This window comes from Peromyscus maniculatus, chromosome X (genome assembly GCF_049852395.1).
Source record: "Peromyscus maniculatus bairdii isolate BWxNUB_F1_BW_parent chromosome X, HU_Pman_BW_mat_3.1, whole genome shotgun sequence".
NCBI classification, from domain to species: domain Eukaryota; kingdom Metazoa; phylum Chordata; class Mammalia; order Rodentia; family Cricetidae; genus Peromyscus; species Peromyscus maniculatus.
Window position 1 is genome coordinate 18,796,580 of NC_134875.1, and position 20,004 is coordinate 18,816,583.

Here is a 20,004-nt window from a genome sequence, read left to right on the forward strand (position 1 = left end):
AAGGCAGATTAGGAAAATACTCTTCCTTATATATGAGACCCTGTCTCAAAAATAAAAAAAAATATTCCCTATTTTCCAGATCTGGAGTAAAATCTTTTGTTTCATCCCTGTTACTGGTACTGGTAATTTTTTTTAAAATTAATCTCTCTCTCTCTCTCTCTCTCTCTCTCTCTCTCTCTCTCTCTCTCTCTCTCTCTCTCTCTCTGTTTGTGTGTATGTGCGTGTGCATGTGCATGCGTGCGTGCGTGCGTGCGTGCGTGCGTGCGTGCGTGCGTGCGTGTGTGTGTGTGTGTGTGTGTGTGTGTGTGTATGTGTATGCATGCATGCGTGCAGAGGCAAAAGGACAACTTTGGGAGTCAGTTTTCTTCTTCCACTGTGTGGGTCCAGGGCTCAATCTCAGTTTGTCAGCATTGGTGGCAAAGGCCTTTACCCACTGAGTCATCTTAGAGGCCCCTGGTATTGGTAATTAGTTCTCTCTGTCTTACTCTTTTCACAGTCTTATTAGAGCTTTGATTATTTTATTGATTTTTTTGAACAATAATGTAAGCCTTTCATTAAATTTTCTCTTTGACAATTTTATACATGTTTGTAATGCATTGTGGTTTCTCCCATCCTTACCTTCTCTTATGTTTTCAAAGAACTAACTCTTTTTCCGTTGCATTCAGTCACCCCAGTCATCAAGAAATCTCTAAAGCATCCACTTCTTTCGTATATGATTCTCCTTCATTGTACTTTGCATAGTTCACATTGTGTTTCAATGGCATTATGCATTCCTCCAGGCTTTCCTGCCCTTGGCTGTGTCTTAGCAGGCACTCCATTAGTGGAATGCACTTTTCTTAGCCTTGCTTCTGATTGGTGACCACATCTTGTTGATACCTTCCATCCACGTACTTACCAGACTTGACCTTGCTTGGTTTCTGAGATCAAAAGAGATGAGGCATGTTCCATGTGTTTTGTCTGTGGACCTTGCTTTTACACTTTAAAAGTGGTCTTCATTTCTTCATTTTTTTTGAGACAATCTTGTTGTGTAGCTCAGGTGACCATTAGCTCCCTAGGTACCCTTACCTAGTCTAAAAATTATTACCATCTTCCTGTCTCAGTCTCGTTAGGACTGGGATTATAAGTGTGACCCACCACAATAGGCTCAAAAATTTTATTTTTATCAAGATCAGTTTAAATAATAATTGAACAAAAATCTTAACTTCTAATCTTTACTGAAGTCCTGCATCAGCTTCTGCCCGGTGCTGTTCACCAAGCCCTTTAGTAGTTTTGTCTTAGGAATCCTATTGATTGGGAGCAGACCCTCCTTATCAAGTCATGCCTCAGCCTTGATCTTGGTTCTGCCGTTTCCTAGCTGCATGACCTTAGGAAAGGACATTGCATCCCTGGTTTCATGTTCTCTCTCTGTAAAAGAAGATGATCTCCATTTATCAGTGTGTTGTAAAGATAAACAGAATGTCTTTGATGCTACTTAGTTGCAAATAAATATTAGGAATATTTTAATGCAATTAGTTAAAATCAATATTATATGGGAAATATTTATGAAACTATATTGCAATAGAGTTACAAGACTACAGAAAAAGATGTGTGCGTATATGTATGTTCACACATACATATGCATAAAAAGAATGAAAGGACATAATTGTTACTCAGATTGATGCTTAACTTTGGATAATGGAAAATCATTGCGATATATTTATGTTTCCCCATTTTTAATTCTTAGGATTATCCTGTAAAAGATTCATAACTTGGAAAATACTATTTAAAAGAGAAGTATTAATGTGTGGTGACATACTCTTACTTGGTCATGTGTAGCTCACTATGCTTCAGAAAGGGTGTAAAGCAGTGTATAAATAGGAAGATAATGAAATGCAAAGCAAAATGAAGAAAAGGAGACAGTGCAGACTGGAAAGATACTATGCAGTGATACTGCTAAACATTTACAGCCAGGTGTGATGATGCACACCCGGAATTCAGGAATTTGGGAGGCTGAAGCAGAAGAATCAGGAGTTCAAGGCTAGCTTGGGTTACATGGCAAAACTCTATCTCATAAATAGAAATATGACTGTTTTGTGTTTTATTTTAAATAGAAGACTGTCCTAGGATATCTAATGGTTGTGAGTTAATGAATAAGATAAACTTTGTAAAAGGCGAAAGATTTATACGATCTGAAGAGAAATCAGAGGTGACAGCTGTGGGAGCTCATGGACTCTAGACCGGACAGCTAGGGAACCTACATGGGACTAACCTAGGCCCTCTGCATTATGGGTGACAGTTTTGTAACTTGATCTGTTTGTGGGGCCCCTAGCAGTGAGACCAGGGTCTGTCCCTGGTGAATGAGCGGGCTTTTGGAGCCCATTCCCTATGGCGGGATGCCTCACTCAGCCTTGATGCAGGGGGAGGAGCTTAGTCCTGCCTCAACTTGATATGCCATGTTTTGTTGACTCCCACGGGAGGCATTACCCTTTCTGAGGAGTGGGTATGGGGGGTAGAAAGGAGGTGGGGGGAGGGAATGGGATGGGAAGAAGGAGGGGAAACTGTGGTTGGTGTGTAAAATTAAAAAATTAGTAATTTTTTTAAAAAGCAGATAATTGTGGTAAAATAAAAATTCTTAAAAAATAAAACCAAGACCGGGCGTTGGTGGCGCACGCCTTTAATCCCAGCACTCGGGAGGCAGAGCCAGGCGGATCTCTGTGAGTTCGAGGCCAGCCTGGGCTACCAAGTGAGCTCCAGGAAAGGCGCAAAGCTACACAGAGAAACCCTGTCTCGAAAAACCAAAAAAAAAAAAAATAAAAAATAAAACCAAACATGTAATAAAAAAGATAACTTTGTAAAAGAAGGGCAGCATTTTTCTAATACAATATAATAATATTAAAATGATATAGAAAACAGAAGAGCAGTTTACAGAAGTTTTCAGTAAGTTGGAGATTCTGATTATTTTATTGTTGGCACAGTAGGCAATCCCAAGAAAGGCATGGTTGGTATTATGTTCTTTTCTCTTTGGGTGATAATTTGCCAGTGACAAATACACTTGGATAGCTTTGGTGTCACTTACCCATTTGGAATAAATTGAGTTAAGACCCTGACTTCCACAAATAAAGCCAAACTGAGAGTGCCACTCTTGCCCTGTCTCTGCCATTTCTTAGCTATGTAGTAACTCTTTGAACTGTTCCTCCCTTGGAACTCGAGAAACCTTAACGAGAAGATTGCACTTTGCCTTTCTGCAGTTCAGTGATACTTCCACTTACTTAGAAAGGTACCTTTCCTTGATCTTTCCACTTAGAAACTTTATAGTATGTCAGTTGTCCTATGCTATCAAATGTCCACCATGAAGCTGGTATTAACATTATCTAAATGTCTTTTTCACAGAGAGACCTCTGTCCCCTAAAGCTGTCAAAGGATTTGACACTGCTCCGCTTACCAAGAATTACTACACTGTGGTGAGTGTTCAGAGGGCAAACGTATTTTAATTCGACATGGGGATGTTTCACTTGTCACACCACTGATCATTTTGAGGTGGCACAGAAGAAAGAGGGGGTAAAGTTGCTTTGTAAGGGTCCAAGGCAGTTGGCATCATCACAATGGTGTTCCTGTACTTGTGAAAGTCTTCCAGCTAGCTGGAGGGTTCACATCCACTGCACTGACAAACTAAAGAGATGAGCAATGCTCCAGAGCAAGGCCTAACAGCGGTGAAAGAAAAGATGGTTAGTATCTAGGCACGCTGGAGTTCAGTGACATGGCCTAATCATGTATTTAAAAGCAGGCAAGTCCCCAGGTCCCTAAGATGGAACGAGGTTTAAGTGATTGTGTTCTATGATTTTACTGGAGAGTCAATCAACCCATAACACCCGCTGGAATATTATCAATTCTATTTTTGACGAAAGCCCAAAAGGAAGACTGCCTTTTGACATAGAAGGACGGATGAAATGGCTCTGACTTGAACACAGATATGTCAAAGTATATTGGCTATAAATAGGTTATGTGTAATACTTAAAATAAGCTCCTGTTTGAAAAAAGAAATTGCATCATTCTCCTTAATCTGTTCTCTGCTTTCCTTCATTTCCTTTCCAGACTTGGCCTAGTCACTAATGAAAAGGTCAAGTCCTCATTACCTCTAAGTTGCCTTGTCTGTTGCCTCATGATCTCCCCAACCTCTCCTGAAATCCAGCTTCAGTTTTTACCCAGTGTTCTACGTGCATTCACACTGCATGCTCATTTCATTTTGTGCATGGATAAGGAGTTTTTAATCATCTCTGTACAGGTATGTGAGTGTCATTTGGCTTCCAAATTTTAATTTCACTATGCAGTGAAATACAAATGTTCCTTACTGGTGATATAAACAGTAGGTGATATGAAAAATCAAGAAGAAACTCCATAGGTGCCATGGGCAACAATCAGAAAAGAACTTTTTTTTTTTCTCCATGGCTTTCCTCCCGCTTCCAGTTAGAAAGGCCTGATTCAGCCGAGCTAACCTGCCATCTCCCTTCAGGCCTCACCAGCTCTTCCAAATGACCTTCTCCTGATCTCAGCTTTCGGGGAAGGACTGAGTCCGATGGCAGGTGAAGCTGTGCCATAGCTTCTCCGTGTGCACCTGCAGCGTCCTGGCGCTCGGCTGTGCCTTTCACTATCATCTGACTGCGACAGTTCAAAAGGTTGAGGGGATAGGTGGAGGTAGCTCAGTGGCACAGTATTGTCTAGCATGTCCAAGACAGAACCCCTTGGGATTCTCACATGCTTATATTATATTATATTATATTATATTATATTATATTATATTATATTATATTATATTAATTATATTATATTATATGCAAACCCTGGATGGACTACAGTTTGCATAATCCATCCTCTAGTGAAAAGCATATCTATACATTGCCTCTAGCTTTAGCTGTTATAAACAATTCTGCAGGTGGCACCTCAGCCATAGAATTTGATAAGAATCTGCAGGGTAGATTCCTAGAAGTTCAATTTTGGGCTCAATATATATATATATATATATATATATATATATATATATATATATATATATATATATATATGTTTTTAATTTTTGATATATATCACATGTCAATTTTAATAAAGAAAAGAGGTCTTTAGCAATTCATACTGGTCCAAAGGGAAAACATGTAGAGCTTTTGTGTTAGTATTACTTAATAATTTTTACTATTTATTTATTTATTTATTTATTTATTTATTTATTTTATTGTTTGTTTTTTTACATTGCATCTCCTGCAGCTCAGACTAGCCATAAACTTGCTATATAGCTGAGGTTAGTCTTGAATGTCTAATCTTCCTGTTTCTGCTTTGCATGTGTTGGGACAACAAGCATGCCCAGTTTGTTTGTTTGTTTGTTTGTTTGTTTGTTTTTGAGATAGCCTTACCTTGTTGGCCAAGCTGTCCTGGAACTTAACACACTGCCCAGACTCCTTGAATGTGTAATCTAGCTTCTGCTTTCCAAGTGATAGGATTACAGAATCGTATCACCATGTCTGGCTTATTATTGTTTTATTATTGAGTACAGATAAATTGTGTGTATTTTTTTTTTTTGGTTTTGTTTTTGATTTTTTCAAGACAGGGTTTCTCTGTGTAGCTTTGCGCCTTCCCTGGAACTCACTCTGTAGTCCAGGCTGGCCTCGAACTCACAGAGATTCGCCTGCCTCTGCCTCCCGAGTGCTGGGATTAAAGGCGTGCGCCACCACCGCCCGGCATTATAACTAGATATGGTTGTTGTTTGATTATTTTTAATCCACACTACTTTGGAGTTGAGTATTTAGGAAAAAAATGTGATAATGAATTCAAAGTATGTCCCAAGTGATCTGATTATCCTTCTTATCTGTGGATATCTGAGACAAATAAAAAAAAATACTATCCCATTCAGAAAACTAGAAAACCATTATTCCACATGAAAGATGTCCCATCTAACCTAATATCAACTCTCCCCTCTAAGCATCATTAATACAATTAATACATATTCTTTACTAGATGTAGTGTCTGAATTTTACTCTATTAAAAACAAATCACATAAATAACAATGAAAAAATATAGAAAAAAGTATAAAGAAAATAAATACAACTAATTTGAAATGATCGCTACTAACACCTAACTTTTCTGAGAAATATATGTGTATATATGCACACATTTCAATATATTTACATATGTGTATATACATGTATATTTTAATATAAAAATAAGATCTATGTATTTTTCATTATTCTCCTTTACGGAAATTTTTCTATATACACACTCCAAGTGTATTTGTCTCTCACTAGAGCTTTTCTTAAGGCCTTTCATTCAGTGAGTCCTTGCTGTTACAAACTTCCTTTACTTTGGTATTGTGTATTAATTAAGTTTTCCAGGGAAACAGAGGAAGGAGAGAGGAGGAGAGGAAGGAAGGAGGGAAAGGTGTAAATAGAGAGATAGTCAACACATGAGAGAAGGAGTAAGCAAGGGATTTTAGTTTTACTTATTTTTACTTTTTGAGACAGGGTATGGCTGGTCTGGAACTTGATATGTAGCTCAGGCTGGCCTCCTGAGTGCTAGAATTACGAAAGTGCAGAACCACACTGGCTTATGTTTCTAACAAATGTTTGTTCATTGCCGCTGTGTGAGGCACGGATGTGTGGGTTCACGCAGGTCCACGGAATGAAGACTCAGAGGCATCTTAAGAATGAAAATAGCCTTTCATGGCTGCACGGGGGTCCAGCCTCGAAGGACTGAAGCTTTCCCTTCGCCTAGGGCATTTTTATTTACTCTCTATTTACAGATTAGCCAGTTAATTTCTGTACCTTCAAAGCAACCTAAAAGGAGCTCCCAGAGACCAAATGCCAAGTGCAAATTACCTGATTTCTCAGGTACCTCGGTTTTCCCGGTTTCCTGGACCAAGTTTTGCGTAGTCCTTTGGTCCTTGGGGAACTCTCTGATCCTTGACTCTCAGACAAGATTCACATAGGGCAATAAGAGAAGCAAAAGATAAGAGAAACAAAGGTGTGGTTAAACAAAGGAAGGATTAGGGCTAGGTGCTATTCTCTGGAACCAGGCCAGGAGCTCAGCAGGAATGCACTACATTGCCCCTTATAACTGTATGTTGTACATGAGGAGGGGATTAAAAAGGTAACGAACAGGGGTGGGGAAGGACTGTATGCATCTTAACTGTCAGGCTTGATGTTGTGTGGTCCCATTGGGAGTACAGGGCAGACATGATAGCATCAGCCACATAGTTGAGAACGATGCAGAACTGTAAACCATCAGAAGACAGTCAATTCAAAATGTGGCCAAGCAGCTTTTGCAGCAAAAGCACCAGGGAGTTTGTTAAAACTATAGGTATCTGGGGCCCCAAAGTGACGTGCTACAGAAATCTCTGCTCATGGAGATGGCGCTGTAGTGTTTCAATCAACGGGTCTGAGCCCATCTTCATTTTCCCCCTCAACACAAAGGTGGCTTGGGCGATCATTTAAACTACAATTTGAGGATCACTGAGGGAAAGGTTGAAGGGAGGAGGCAGGATTTAAGGCAGGTCTTAGAAGAGAGTTCGAATGGAGCTAGAAGCAGAGAGATGCTGAAAGGGAATCCAGGCGGGGCAACTGTTTGAGGAAATGTGTCCAAGCAAGAGGGACATGGGTGCAATTAGTCAAGGGGGCCTCCACGGTGGTTCTTCCCCATTGAAATGTCCCTCAGTAGCTCACTGAAAGAAAACGCCACTGGCAAAATACGTGCCAAGAGTGACTCAAGGAAGGCTTCTTAGGCTCATGGTTGGAGGGTGCAGTCCACCAGCTTACATTCCATCTACTCAGGAACTGGAGAGAGGTGGTGATGCTCTGCCCTTTCTCCCTTCTTATTCAGTCAGAGTCTCCACCTCCTGGAACAGTACCACTCACATTCAGAGCTTCCTTCCTCACTTAAGTCTCTTTGGAAACATGCTCACAGACAAGCCCAGAAGTGTCTATGAATTGTGACTCCCAGGTGTCTATAAATTCAGTCAAGTTAACACTATAGATGAATAATTAAAATGATATGGCTTGCACAACTGGCATGCACTAGACGGGTGAGGCAATGGCTGCAACATGGCAAACCAAAAATCCCATGGCAGCTCTTATGACCCATGCTAGGGCCTTCCACTGGCTCTCACCTCGTTTTTGCTGGTCTCTCTACTCCTTTACTCCCACCCTGAGTTTTCTCGGCCCTTTGGGAGCTTACCATCCCCTTTAAAATTTAACTCTCTCTCTCTCTCTCTCTCTCTCTCTCTCTCTCTCTCTCTCTCTCTCTCTCTCTCTCTCTCTCTCTGTGTGTGTGTGTGTGTATGTGTTTATGATGTCTGTGGGCATATGTGGAAGTCAGAGGGCAATTGTGTGGAGTCAGTTCTCTCTTTCCACTTTTTTTGTTTAAGAATGTCGAGCGAGCATATAATGTGTTCTGATCTATCTCCAATTCCTCCCTATCTGCCCCAGCACTTCTCCCTCCCAACTTTCATGTGATCTTTTATAAACCTAGCAAGTTCATTTACTGCTACTTGTATTCCTGTGGGTATAGGACAATCTCCTGAAGCAGGGGTAACCTCTCAGGACCCACTACCCTGAAAGAAATGGACTCTACTTTTCCTAACAGCTCTAAAGTCCTTAAGAGCTAGGGGTGGGACTTCATGATCCTCTTCTATATCATGCTGGGGTTTTATCTGGACTGATCTCGTGCTATCTCTCCTGTACTTTTACATGGCTTCTGGGAATGGAATTAAGGCTGTCTGGCTTGTTCAGCATGGATTTTACCTGCTGAGCTGTCTCAGTGATCCTTACTATTCCTCCCACCGCTTTTTGTGAGACAGGGTCTCACCATATATATAGCCTTGGCTGGCCTGGAGCTCACTATGTAGACTAGGCTAGCCTCAGACTCATAGAGATCCACCTGTTTTGAGTGCTGGAATTAAAGAGGACCACCACCATGCCCAGCCTCACCACTGTTCTTATCCCATAGTATAAGATCTTACACAGGTCTCCATGGAGTCGCTTCTCCATACTCCCCATTCTTTTGTTACCCTCCTTCTTCCTGTCTTACTCTTCCACCTATCTGTTCCATGTGAAGCCTGGAGGTTGAGGAAGTGATGGGATTATGTGGAGCTGGTAAGTCTATGGTGTTGTGAATGAGGTTGCTGGTATATTGAAAGCTAGTGATTTGGGGGTGTGAAATCAGCCAGTACCCTTGGAGGGAGGTAGACAGTTTTACTGGCATGAAGTCAGATATGACACAGATACAGAAATATAGTGTCCTTTTTGCTCTCAAAGGATGTTTACAACATGTTGTCATTTTTTACAGGCACCAGAATCATATCAGATTTCTACAATATAGTTTTGCTTTGCTTTAAGGTTTTCTGAGGTCACTATAGTCTTCCTTCATAGAGCATACTTCTATTTTTAGACATTGTTTATATATTTAGCCTCTCAAAACAATTTCTTCATGCATTTTGTTATTTTTGTTCTTGAGACAAGGTCTTGCTGTGTCTCAAGCTAACCTAAAATTCACCTCTAGGCTGGCCTTGAACTTGTGACCTTCACACTTCAGCCTCCTGATTACAGGAATTACAGGTGTATGCCACCACACCTGGCAATCTCCTCATACTTACATGGCTCCTTCCTCTTAGAAAACTTAGTTCCAAAGCTGTATTCACTCCAAAGCCTTTCCAGGAAATGTAGGACATTTACTTTATGGGAAAATAATAGTCCAGACTAGATACAAGATTGCCACCTCTTTTTCTGAGGCTTCATGCCATGTGTTCTATTCTGAAGTCAGGGAAAGGTTAGCTCAGCAAATGGATGTACAATGTCCTCATGGAGACAGAAGCAGGGAGGCACTGGCAGTGTCTGGACACAGCCTATCTTAGTAAGTTTGAAGGGATTTCATCCTCATCCAATTGTACTGCTCTCAAGTTGGTCGGGCTGCCAAGCTCCTTGCCTTCTGACTCACCACTGAGGCCTTCTGTTATGGAGCACACAGCCTTCTCTGTCTGCTTCCCTCCCTAGCCTTTTATATGAGGCACCCTGAGCCCTGAGAAAGAGCCAGTCCCCATTCATCAGCCGCTCTCTTGAGTTTGAAGAAAGTGAGAAAAGTCTGGGTGAATTTGGGAAAGAATCTCAAGCATCCCCTGATGAGTACCGCTGTCACTCAAACTGCCGCCAATCTCATGTGGTTTGAGAGGAAATAATGGGATGAGAAAGCTTTTTCCCCTTTGTGTGTGTGTGTTTGTGTGTGTGTGTGTTTGTGCTTGTACATGTGCAGGTGCAGGTGCACATGTATGTATGTGCATGTGTGTGCGTGCCAAGAGTCAACCTTGGGTGTTGCTCCCTAAGAGCCATGCACCTTGTTTTTTTGAGGCAGGATCTCTTACTATGACCTAGCGACTGGTAACTAGGGTAGGCTAGCTGGCCAGTGAGCCACGGGGCTACACCTGCCATCACTTCCCCAGCACTGGGATTAGAAGCATGTGCCACCACATATGACTTTGTATGTAGGTTCTGTGGATCAAACTTGGTTCCTCATGCTTGCATGACGGGCATTTTACTGACTCAGTTCTTTCCTGGCCCCGACAAAGCTTTGGTCACTTTAGTTCTGTGAGCTCAGCATCCTGCCACCTCTAGAACTTGCAGTTATGTGAGTTTCCTTTCAGGGGTGCAGAGGGACAGTTGCAGTGGAGGAGCATTTCCCTAGCTTTTGGGAGACTCTGAGCTCCATCTCCAGCATGGAGGAAGCGGGCAGGTCTTTCCTCCAGCAGACTCCTCTGCTCCCTTTTTCTTCATTTGAATAGGTATTGTGATTCAGGTCATGTGGCAGAGACAACAGTCCTTGAAGGGAGGATGAGGATGTGAGGTAGCTCACTATCAGAACATGCTCTTTTTAGAAAAAAAATGCACAAAAAGATGATTAGAAGATTCATTCCTTGTTAAATTTGAGAGGGAAGGCAGGATGCCACAGTTTGAGATTACATAGATTAAATCCCACACACAACCAAATAAATACTTTCAAAAGAACTGCTCTTTTATTTTTAAATATTTTTATTTTGTGTGTATGTGTTTTGCCTGTATGTATGTATGTGCACCACATGTGTGCCTCCTATATGCAGAGGCTAGAAGAGGCCATAAATCACACAATATTCCATGAAGACTCGAGCTCACAGGACTCAGAGCAGTTTTTTATTAATACTAGCCTGTGTTTTGACTATTTATCTTAGTGTGTGTGTGTGTGTGTGTGTGTGTGTGTGTGTGTGTGTGTGTGTGTGTGTATTTCCATCCAGGATGTATGGTGGACAGGAGCATACATGCCATGTTGTGCATGTGGAGGACAACCTTGTGGAAAATGGAGTTTATGTTTTCTCTTTCCACCTTCGCATGGATTCTAATTCTCCAGGATTACATGGCAAGTGCTATATCACATGCTGAACCATTTTGGTGACCTTTTAAAAAATTAGTTTGTTTTTGCTTTTTGTTTTGTTTTGAAACAATGTCTCATGTAGCCTGAGTCCTCCCCACCCCAAATTTGGTATATAGCTGAAGCTGGTCTAGAACTCCTGATCTTCCTGCTGACACCTTCTTCCCAATCTCTAGGATAAAGATGTGCATCACCATGCCTGACTTTATTATCAACTTTTTATTGAACCTATATAGTTTACAAAATGGCTGTATTCCTTTAGTAGTGTGCAAAGATTCCTTTTTATCTACATCAATACTGTTAGCATTTTGTGGATCTGGCCCTCAAATCCAGAGCCTCAAGTGTGCCAGGCAAGTGTGCTCTACCACTGACTTACATCCCCAGACCAATCAATAACCAAACTAACAGGTATGAGGTGAAAGCCATTTGATTTGTGGTTCCTTGGGATAGGTGAAATTGGGTATTATATACTTGCTGGTGACTTATATGTTTTATTTTGAAAACTGTATATTCCAATTTCTCTTTTGCTCATTTTAAAAGTATAGGGTAGGCTTGGTGGTGGTGATGGCACACTCCTTTAATTCCAGCACTCGAGAGGCAGAGCCAGGCTGATCTCTTTGAGTTCGAGGTCAGCCTGGTCTACAGAGCGAGTTCCAGGACAGGCTCCAGAGCTACACAGAGAAACCCTGTCTCCAAAAACCAAAACACTGAGAAAAGTATAGTGTGTGTGTGTGTGTGTGTGTGTTTTTATCTTGTGCTATTGAGTTCTTTACATTCCTTATACATTTTGGATATTGACCCCTTAGTAGGTAATAGTTTCAAAAGATTTTCTTTCATTTTGTAGGTTGTTTTCCGTCCGTTCTTTGTTTCTTGTGTGTGTGTTGAATGTGAGTGTATATGCTCATGTGTGTACATGTATGTGTGTGCATGTACACATAGAGGCAAAAAGTCAGTGTTGGGTGCTTTACTCTTTGGCTTTCTTTCTTTATTTGTCAAGACAGGGTCTCCTGTAGCTGGCTTTGGACTCAACACACAATATTCACAGAGATCTGCCTCCTGGGTGCTGGGATTAAAAGCAGGTGCTACTATGCCTGGCACTACTACTTTGTTTTGGACAAACATGAACATGGAGCTCAACCTTTTCAGTTAGACTGACTGGCCAGCAAGCCTCAGAGTCACCACTTCCTAGATTTTGTGTGGCAAACACTTTACCTACTAAAACCATGTCCCCACCTCTTGTTTCTTTTGCTGTATAGAAGCTTTTTAGTTTGATATAATCACATTGGTCTATTTTTGCTTTTGTTTCTTGTGAATTTAGTATCATGTCCAAAACAAGTTATCACCTGGAACAACACAGTGGAGTTTTTAATCTGGTTTTTTTTTCCCAGTAGGTTTATAGTTTTGCATTTTGCCTGTAGGTATTTAATCCAGTTTAAGTTGATTTTTTGTGTGTGTGCATGGTGTGAAATAAGGTCCATTTTGATTCTTCTGCATGTGTATATCCAATTTTTCTAACAGCATTATTGAGGAACCCGTCCTTCCTCAGTTATGTGTTTTTGGTAACTTTGACAATAATACATTGGCTATAAATGTGGATTAGGTTTTTTATTACACTTTATTTATTTATTGTGTGTGTGTATGTGTGTGGTATACATACCCACACATCACAATGCACATGTGAAGGTCAGAGGACGACTTAGAGGAGCCAGTTCTTTCTTCCACCATGTGGGTCCCAGGATCAAACTCAGGTCATCAGGTTTGGCAGCAAGCACCTTAACCAACTGAGCGTCTTGTTGGTCTCCTTTGTTACTGTTTACTATTTTTACCCTTGTTCTTTGTTCTATTTTCCCCTACATTTTCCTGCATTTTGTTGTTTTAATTGAGTATTTTATATGATCACATTTGTCTTCTTGACATATCAATTATATATATATATATATATATATATATATATATATATGTGTGTGTGTGTGTGTGTGTGTGTGTGTGTGTGTGTGTGTGTGTATTTTATTTGTTTGTTTTTATGACATATAGTTTTGCTATATAGTCCTGGCTGAACTCACTGCGTAGACCAAACTGGCCTTGAACTCCTGCCTCTACAACCAAAATGCTGAATTACAGGTGTGTGCCACTCCACCTGGCTTCTACTATATTAAAAAAAATCTTTTCATGGTTGCTTTAGAGTTTCCAATATAAATTCACATTGAATCCAAGTTTATTTTCTTTTTCATATTTTGTGTATGAAAGTGTATATGTGGTATATGTGCTTGTACAGGTATGCATGCGTGTGTGTGTGTGTGTGTGTGTGTGTGTGTGTGTGTGTGTGTGTACAGAGACCAGAAGAGATGTCATATGTTCTGTTCTATCTCTGTCTTATTCCTTTGAGACAGGGTTTCTTACTGAACCTGGAGGTAGGCTGCTGGCCAACAAACCTCAGTGACCCTCCTGTCTCTACCTCTACACAGTGTTGGCGTTAGCAAGCGGCCATGCCTGGCTTTTCGTGTGGGTGCCTGCATCTGATTAAGCCTTCATGCTTGTACAGTGACTGCTCTTACCCACCGACTCATTTCTTCAGTCTTCTCTCTTTTTTACCATCTTTATCCTCCTCTTCTTTTTTTCTGTTTTGCTTTGTTGTTGTTGTTGTTTTGTTTTTTGAGACAAAACATGATGGTTACTCTTCATCGTTAACATGATTGGGTTTAGACTCACCCAGGAGACAGATCTCTGGGAATGTCTGCATGGGTGTTTCCTAAGAGGATTAAATGAGGAGAGAAGGCCCACTCTGAGTGTTGGAGATATCATGTCATGAACTGGGGTACTGAACTGGATACGAAGGGGGAAAAGGAACTAACCAAAGTACCAGGATCACCTGTTCGCTGCTTCTTGTTCCATGGAGATGTGAGGAATGGAGTAGTCTCAGCTCTACATTCCTGCTGCTAAGGAGCTACCTACTGTCAATGATGGGCTCTAGCCCCTCAAATTATGAGCCAAAATAAGGCCTTTCCTAAGTTGCTTCATGCCAGATATCTGCTTACAGTTATGAGAAAAGTAACAAATACCCAGGGTCTCATGTAACCTAGGCTGCCCTTGAACTCCTGATCCTCTTGCCGTCTCTGAAGTGCTAGGATTACAGGCATGTATCACCACACTGAGCTTCCAAGTTCATCTTCAAACAACACTACCCAAAGATATACTCAATATTCAGTTAGTAAAAGTATCTTTTATTAATAAAGTACTCTTAATTCTTCCCTCCCATGCCTTGTATTATTAATACCACTCATTTCACTCACACATAAACATGCCTACATGTACACAGATACTTATGTAATCAAATGCTTTATTCCTGTTGGTACTAGGGATAGAACCCAGGACCCAATTTTGAATAATTTTTATTAGCTGTTGGTCTGTCGGTGAGAGAAAATGAAAATTATTCTTTGATCATCACTTGTTCCCTCATGAATATTCTTCTCTTCTTTACACAAATGCAACTTTCTCCCTTCTATCACTTTCCCTCCAGACACTCTCTTACAAGAAAGGAAGCATTTGTTTGAATCTTCAGAAGATTCAGTCCATGGTCCTTGTCTCTGTTGACTTGGGCCAAACATCATGGTGGCAGCTGTGTGTGGCAGACGAGGTAGTTCATCTTGTGGTGGGCAAGACACAGAGGTTCCAGAATTTCTAGGAACATCTCTTGAAAACCAGGCCTACATGGAGCTGATAATTTCCTTCAGGGTGTTGTTTCAGTTGTCTGAGAAAGTCTTGATGTCTGCTTTACTTTTGAATAACAAGTTCGCAGGCCGCAGAACTCAGTGTTGGTGGGTTCTTTTCAATGAATGCCCGCTATCTGACTTCGTCTCTGATGCTTTCACTGTCTCCTCGAATTCACTGGGTTATTGTTAGTCTTCGTTGGTTTTAGGTGGCGCTGGGGATGGAACCCAGGGCCTTGAGCATGCTAGCAAGCACTCGACCACTGTTACACCCGAGCTCCAGCTGCTGTTTCCTTTCAGTGTGGCTTTGCCATTTTGTGTTGGAAGCCTGACCTGATGTGCTGGGTCAAAGAGACTGGAGAGCAGGTGTCAGTACTGTGGTGGTGAGGTGTGGAGACACGGACACGTTCTAGTGTCCCACAATCATGTGTTAGACCCTTGGTGAGCCTGGACCCCCCGACTGTGCCTTTACTAATGCTTCTTTCTCACTGTCCGTTCTCAGGTGACACTAGATGACTAGAGGGGGCTGAGGTTGCTCAGTTCCCTTCTACATGAGTCTTTCCAGCTGGCTGGAGCTGAGATGTTCTCTTTCCGTGTCAGTTAGTCTCTCATGTCAGTTAGATTATGAGCTGGTCAAACTTTCTCCTGAGGGCTGACGTGGTTAGGAACTAAATGTTCCCATGTTGTTTAGCCACCAGAATATGCTGGTGTCGTACTGGTTGCTTTCTTCTTCTGCCTGAAAAGTAAGGGCATTTCCTCTATTTTCACTGGAACAAAAATCACAAAAGGGTAAGTGTGCTTTCACGACACTGAGCCCCCTGAGTGCTCAGCTTTCAGATTCATCCGCTCTGAGTGCTCACCAGCTTGTCGGTCACAGCAAAGGTTTTGCTACCCTGGTCTTGCTCCTTGTGGAGGCTTTCTGTGGGTCTCGCTCCGGTCCATTGTAAGTCTCAGTAGCCACTCTTCAGAATAGATGTTTTCTATAACCTCATTCCTTACAGATTTCGTTCGTTTATTTTTCATTTCGTCCAGCTAAGTGTGTTAGAAGGGAGTAATGACTCCCCAGCCCCTTGAATGCCAAATGAAACATTAGAAATCATCCCTCCTTGAAAGATATATTTATTCTTTGAGAATTTCCTTCATGCATACAACAAATTTTGACCGCATTCACCACTACCATGTCTCCATCTGAACTTTATGATCTCTGTTTTTTTAACCCATTGAGTCCAATTTACCCAGGAAGCACATCTGTTTTAAAATTGAAGTGCCTTGTTTTTTCTTAATATGGGTATTTGCACCTATAATTAGTTTCTTTTTTTTTTTTTTTTTTTTTTTTTTTTTTTTTGGTTTTTCGAGACAGGGTTTCTCTGTGTAGCTTTGCGCCTTTCCTGGAGCTCACTTGGTAGCCCAGGCTGGCCTCGAACTCACAAAGATCCGCCTGCCTCTGCCTCCCAAGTGCTGGGATTAAAGGCGTGCGCCACCAACGCCCGGCTTTATAATTAGTTTCTTGAAGCATCATTTTAATTGAAACCAGTAAGTTGCCACTTTTTTTTAAGAGAAGGTCTCATGTATTCCAGGTGGGCCTTGGACTTCCTGTGTAGATGAGAGTGACCTTAAAGTCCTCATCCTCCTGCCTCCACTTCCCAAGAACAGTGGGATTCTAAGTGGGAACTACCACACCCAGTTTGTGTGGTGCTGGGGATGGAACCCAGGGCTTTGTGCATGCTGGATAAGTACCCTGCCATCTGAGCTCCAGACCCAGTTTGTGCATGCTGAATTTGCTTTTCAGTCAGCCCAAAGCAGTTTCTAGTGGCCTTTATTGTAACTGGATTTTTTTGTAGGCGGTAACATTACTGTTCCATCCTTGGACTAATTTCAGAGAGCACCAGTCCTTTCACACCTCTGAATTTACATTTGTAAAGAATAGTTTCTGAGCAATAGGGGAACTGAAAGTAGACAAAAGTGGCTGTCAGTAGGGCCTACAATTTAACCCTTCACTGGTCTCCTTTTTTGTTGTAGGCTCAGGTCTTGCTCAGGCTAGCCTTAAACACACTGTGTATATAAGCTGGCCTCAACCCATCTTTCTGCCTCAGCTTCCTGAGTGTTGGGATAATAGGCATGTGCCTTTATGCTTAGCAAACCCTTAGCTTTGGAAACCACCTTATGGCCTTCTAAGTCACTGGTTCCCAACTAAGGTGACATTACCCTTCTGAGCACATTTTTGACGGTAGTAACTGCAGCATGGGATGGCATACAACTGGCATCTAATGGGTAGAGGTCAGGGATGCTGCTTAACTTCCCTCAAGATTTTAGGGCATTCCTCTCCCAACAGAAACTTCTTGTCTGAAATTCTAATAGTGCTATTATTGTCAGAAATGCATTTAGCCTCTAAATTGGTCAAAGTGCTTGCCACTTGCCCAGTACCTACCTGTGCAGCATCTCACTGCTACTTCACAATGGTCCCTGAAATGTCACAATCTGAGATGAGGTAGGCTATGCCTTAAAACTGAAGCAGCCTGTAAGCCAATAGCACAATTGGGACTACCATCCCCAAGTTCAATTGTTCACCAGAAAGCCAGCGGTTCCTTGGTCCCCTACTTACTTCAGCTACTCCACTTTTCAGAAGTTGGTCATCATGCTTTGTCTTGTGAGTACTGCCACTCTTTGGTATCCACAAGGATTGGCTCCAGGGCCTCCTCGGATACAGATGTTCAAGTCTTTTATATAAAATAGTCTAGAATTTATACATGCTCTTTTTGCATCCTCTCCTACACTTGAGATAATCTCTATGCTGCCTGCCCGTGTATGTGTGCCATGCTAATAATTGTTACACTATTAAGTATTACTTGTGATTCTGGAAACTGAACCTAAGACTCCACACATGCCAGGGCAAGTGCTCTACCTCTGAGCTACACCTTCAGCTTTTATTTTCCCATTTTTTATTTTGAGACTGGATCTGACTAAGTTACCCTGGCTGGCCTCAAACTTGAAGTCCTCTTACATCAGGCCCAAGGGTAGCTGGGATTAGAGTCTTGTGTTAAATATACTATATAATTTAAGAAATAATGACAAAGGGAAAGTCCATATGGATTCTATTCAGGTGACCTTTTAACCCTATTTTCAATCTGAAATTAGCTGAATCCTGTGGAAGCTGAAGCCCTATGGAATCCAGCTAATGTGGAAGCCATAGGCATGCTGTCAGCTGTGCGTTTTCACCTTTTTGCTAGACTAATGTGCTTCTCCTAGCCATACATGTTTCTCTCTGTCTTGTAGGTTCCTATTTAATATCTTCATCTTCAGATATGGTAGAAGTTCCCTATCTGTAAGCAGCATAGCCATTAGCATAGGAAAGATCTTTCAATGAATTAGAAGACGTGAAAAAAATATAAATATAACATATAGCAAAATAGTAACTTGGTCATGTATAATTGCTTGAAATGAAGGTTTTATATGCTTCCAGAACAGGCTGAGAAATGGGGGATGACTTAGAACTGGTAGGAGAAGAGAACTGGTGGGGTCCTACATTGATTGTTGTGCCTATAGATCTTATTAGCTAGGTGTGGTAGCATACACTGATAAAAAAGTTCAGCACTGTAGAGGCTTAAGCATGTGGATTATGGTGAGTTTGAGGCTAGTTTGAACTACATAGTAAGTTCCAAGCCATTCTGGACTAGAGTAAGACTTTGTCTCAAACCAAGAGCAAAAAAGAATTTTGTGTTATTAATAACATAATTATTGAATTGTTCTCCTCATTAAATTCTTCACAGTACTGTCTCCTTTTCTATATGAATTGTTCATGTGGGCACTCTTTGTTTTTATTGAAAGACCAGTTTCAATCCTGCTTAAGAATGTACTATATACTATGATTTTGTTCCACAAATGTCTTATCAGAAACAATACAGAAACCAAGTCCTTAATGTTTAGTGTCATAATTATCTTTGAATTCTCCTAGTCTTGAGTCTCTATGTCTTATACTTTTATTATTCATAAAATGGGAATAGTTAGCCTTTATTAGCTAACCTAGCCCCTTCCTTGATGAACTTATTTAAAGCATAAATAATTGTGACCAGTACCATGTAAGTGGTAAGGTTCCTCCAGTTGTGGAGAATTCACAATAATTGTGTTCATATGAGTTACTTCATCCAACTAGTTGTCAAACAATTATTAAAATATTTTTCCAGTGTGAACTAAAATACATATGCATTTTTGTATTCCTGACATCTAACATCAGCCTAAGTAAACTGGGATGCTTTTCTCTAGGAGTTTGATTAGAAGATCTAAAGCTCTGACCTTGGACTTGCTTGACAGTTATGAGACTTTAATTCTCGTTTCTCTACAGGTGTTACAGAACATCTTGGACACTGAAAAAGAATATGCCAAAGAACTTCAGTCTCTTCTCGTTACTTATCTAAGACCCTTGCAGTCTAATAACAAGTAAGACTCTTTAAACCCTGAGTAAAACACAGCAAGATAATGTCAGCACTTGGAGGCATTACTCCTATGTCACTGAATAATTGATTTTGCTCTTTAAAAGAATTCCCACAGATCACAGGTTGCCAAGAACATGGTCAGGACAACGGCAGTTATGCAAGATGTTGCTTTTGGAGAGCTTGGCTAGCTGTCTGTGGAAAAAATGAGCTGATCTGAGATTCTGCCTATGACAATTTTTGTATTGGGTATTTTTTTTTTGCCTCATATTTTTTTAAACTTCAACACTTGGCACTAAACAATTGTACATGCTTATAGGATGGAGTGTGGTATTTCAGTACACCTCTACAAAGTGTAAAACCAGATCAGGGTAACTGGCATATCCAGCAACTACTTTGAAATACACAATTGCTTTTTGGCTTCCCTAGAAACCCTACTGTGCTACAGAACATTCAGAATT

General features: G+C 41.0%; 1 protein-coding gene across 8 annotated transcripts in view; it reads left to right on the forward strand.

Annotated features, from left to right (window-relative positions):
- The window catches only part of Arhgef6 (Rac/Cdc42 guanine nucleotide exchange factor 6), a 123,461-nt gene that overhangs the window by 46,399 nt on the left and 57,058 nt on the right, over positions 1-20,004 (forward strand). For 6 of the 8 annotated variants that reach the window (XM_006991970.4, XM_076562215.1, XM_076562216.1 and 3 more), the window contains 2 exons: positions 3,370-3,440; positions 19,456-19,550. In XM_006991970.4, the coding sequence (XP_006992032.2) occupies positions 3,370-3,440; positions 19,456-19,550 (166 nt within the window). Of the gene's footprint in view, positions 1-3,369; positions 3,441-17,613; positions 17,764-19,455; positions 19,551-20,004 lie in introns of those variants that run through there. The other 2 variants (XM_076562220.1, XM_076562219.1) reach the window with 2 other exon arrangements.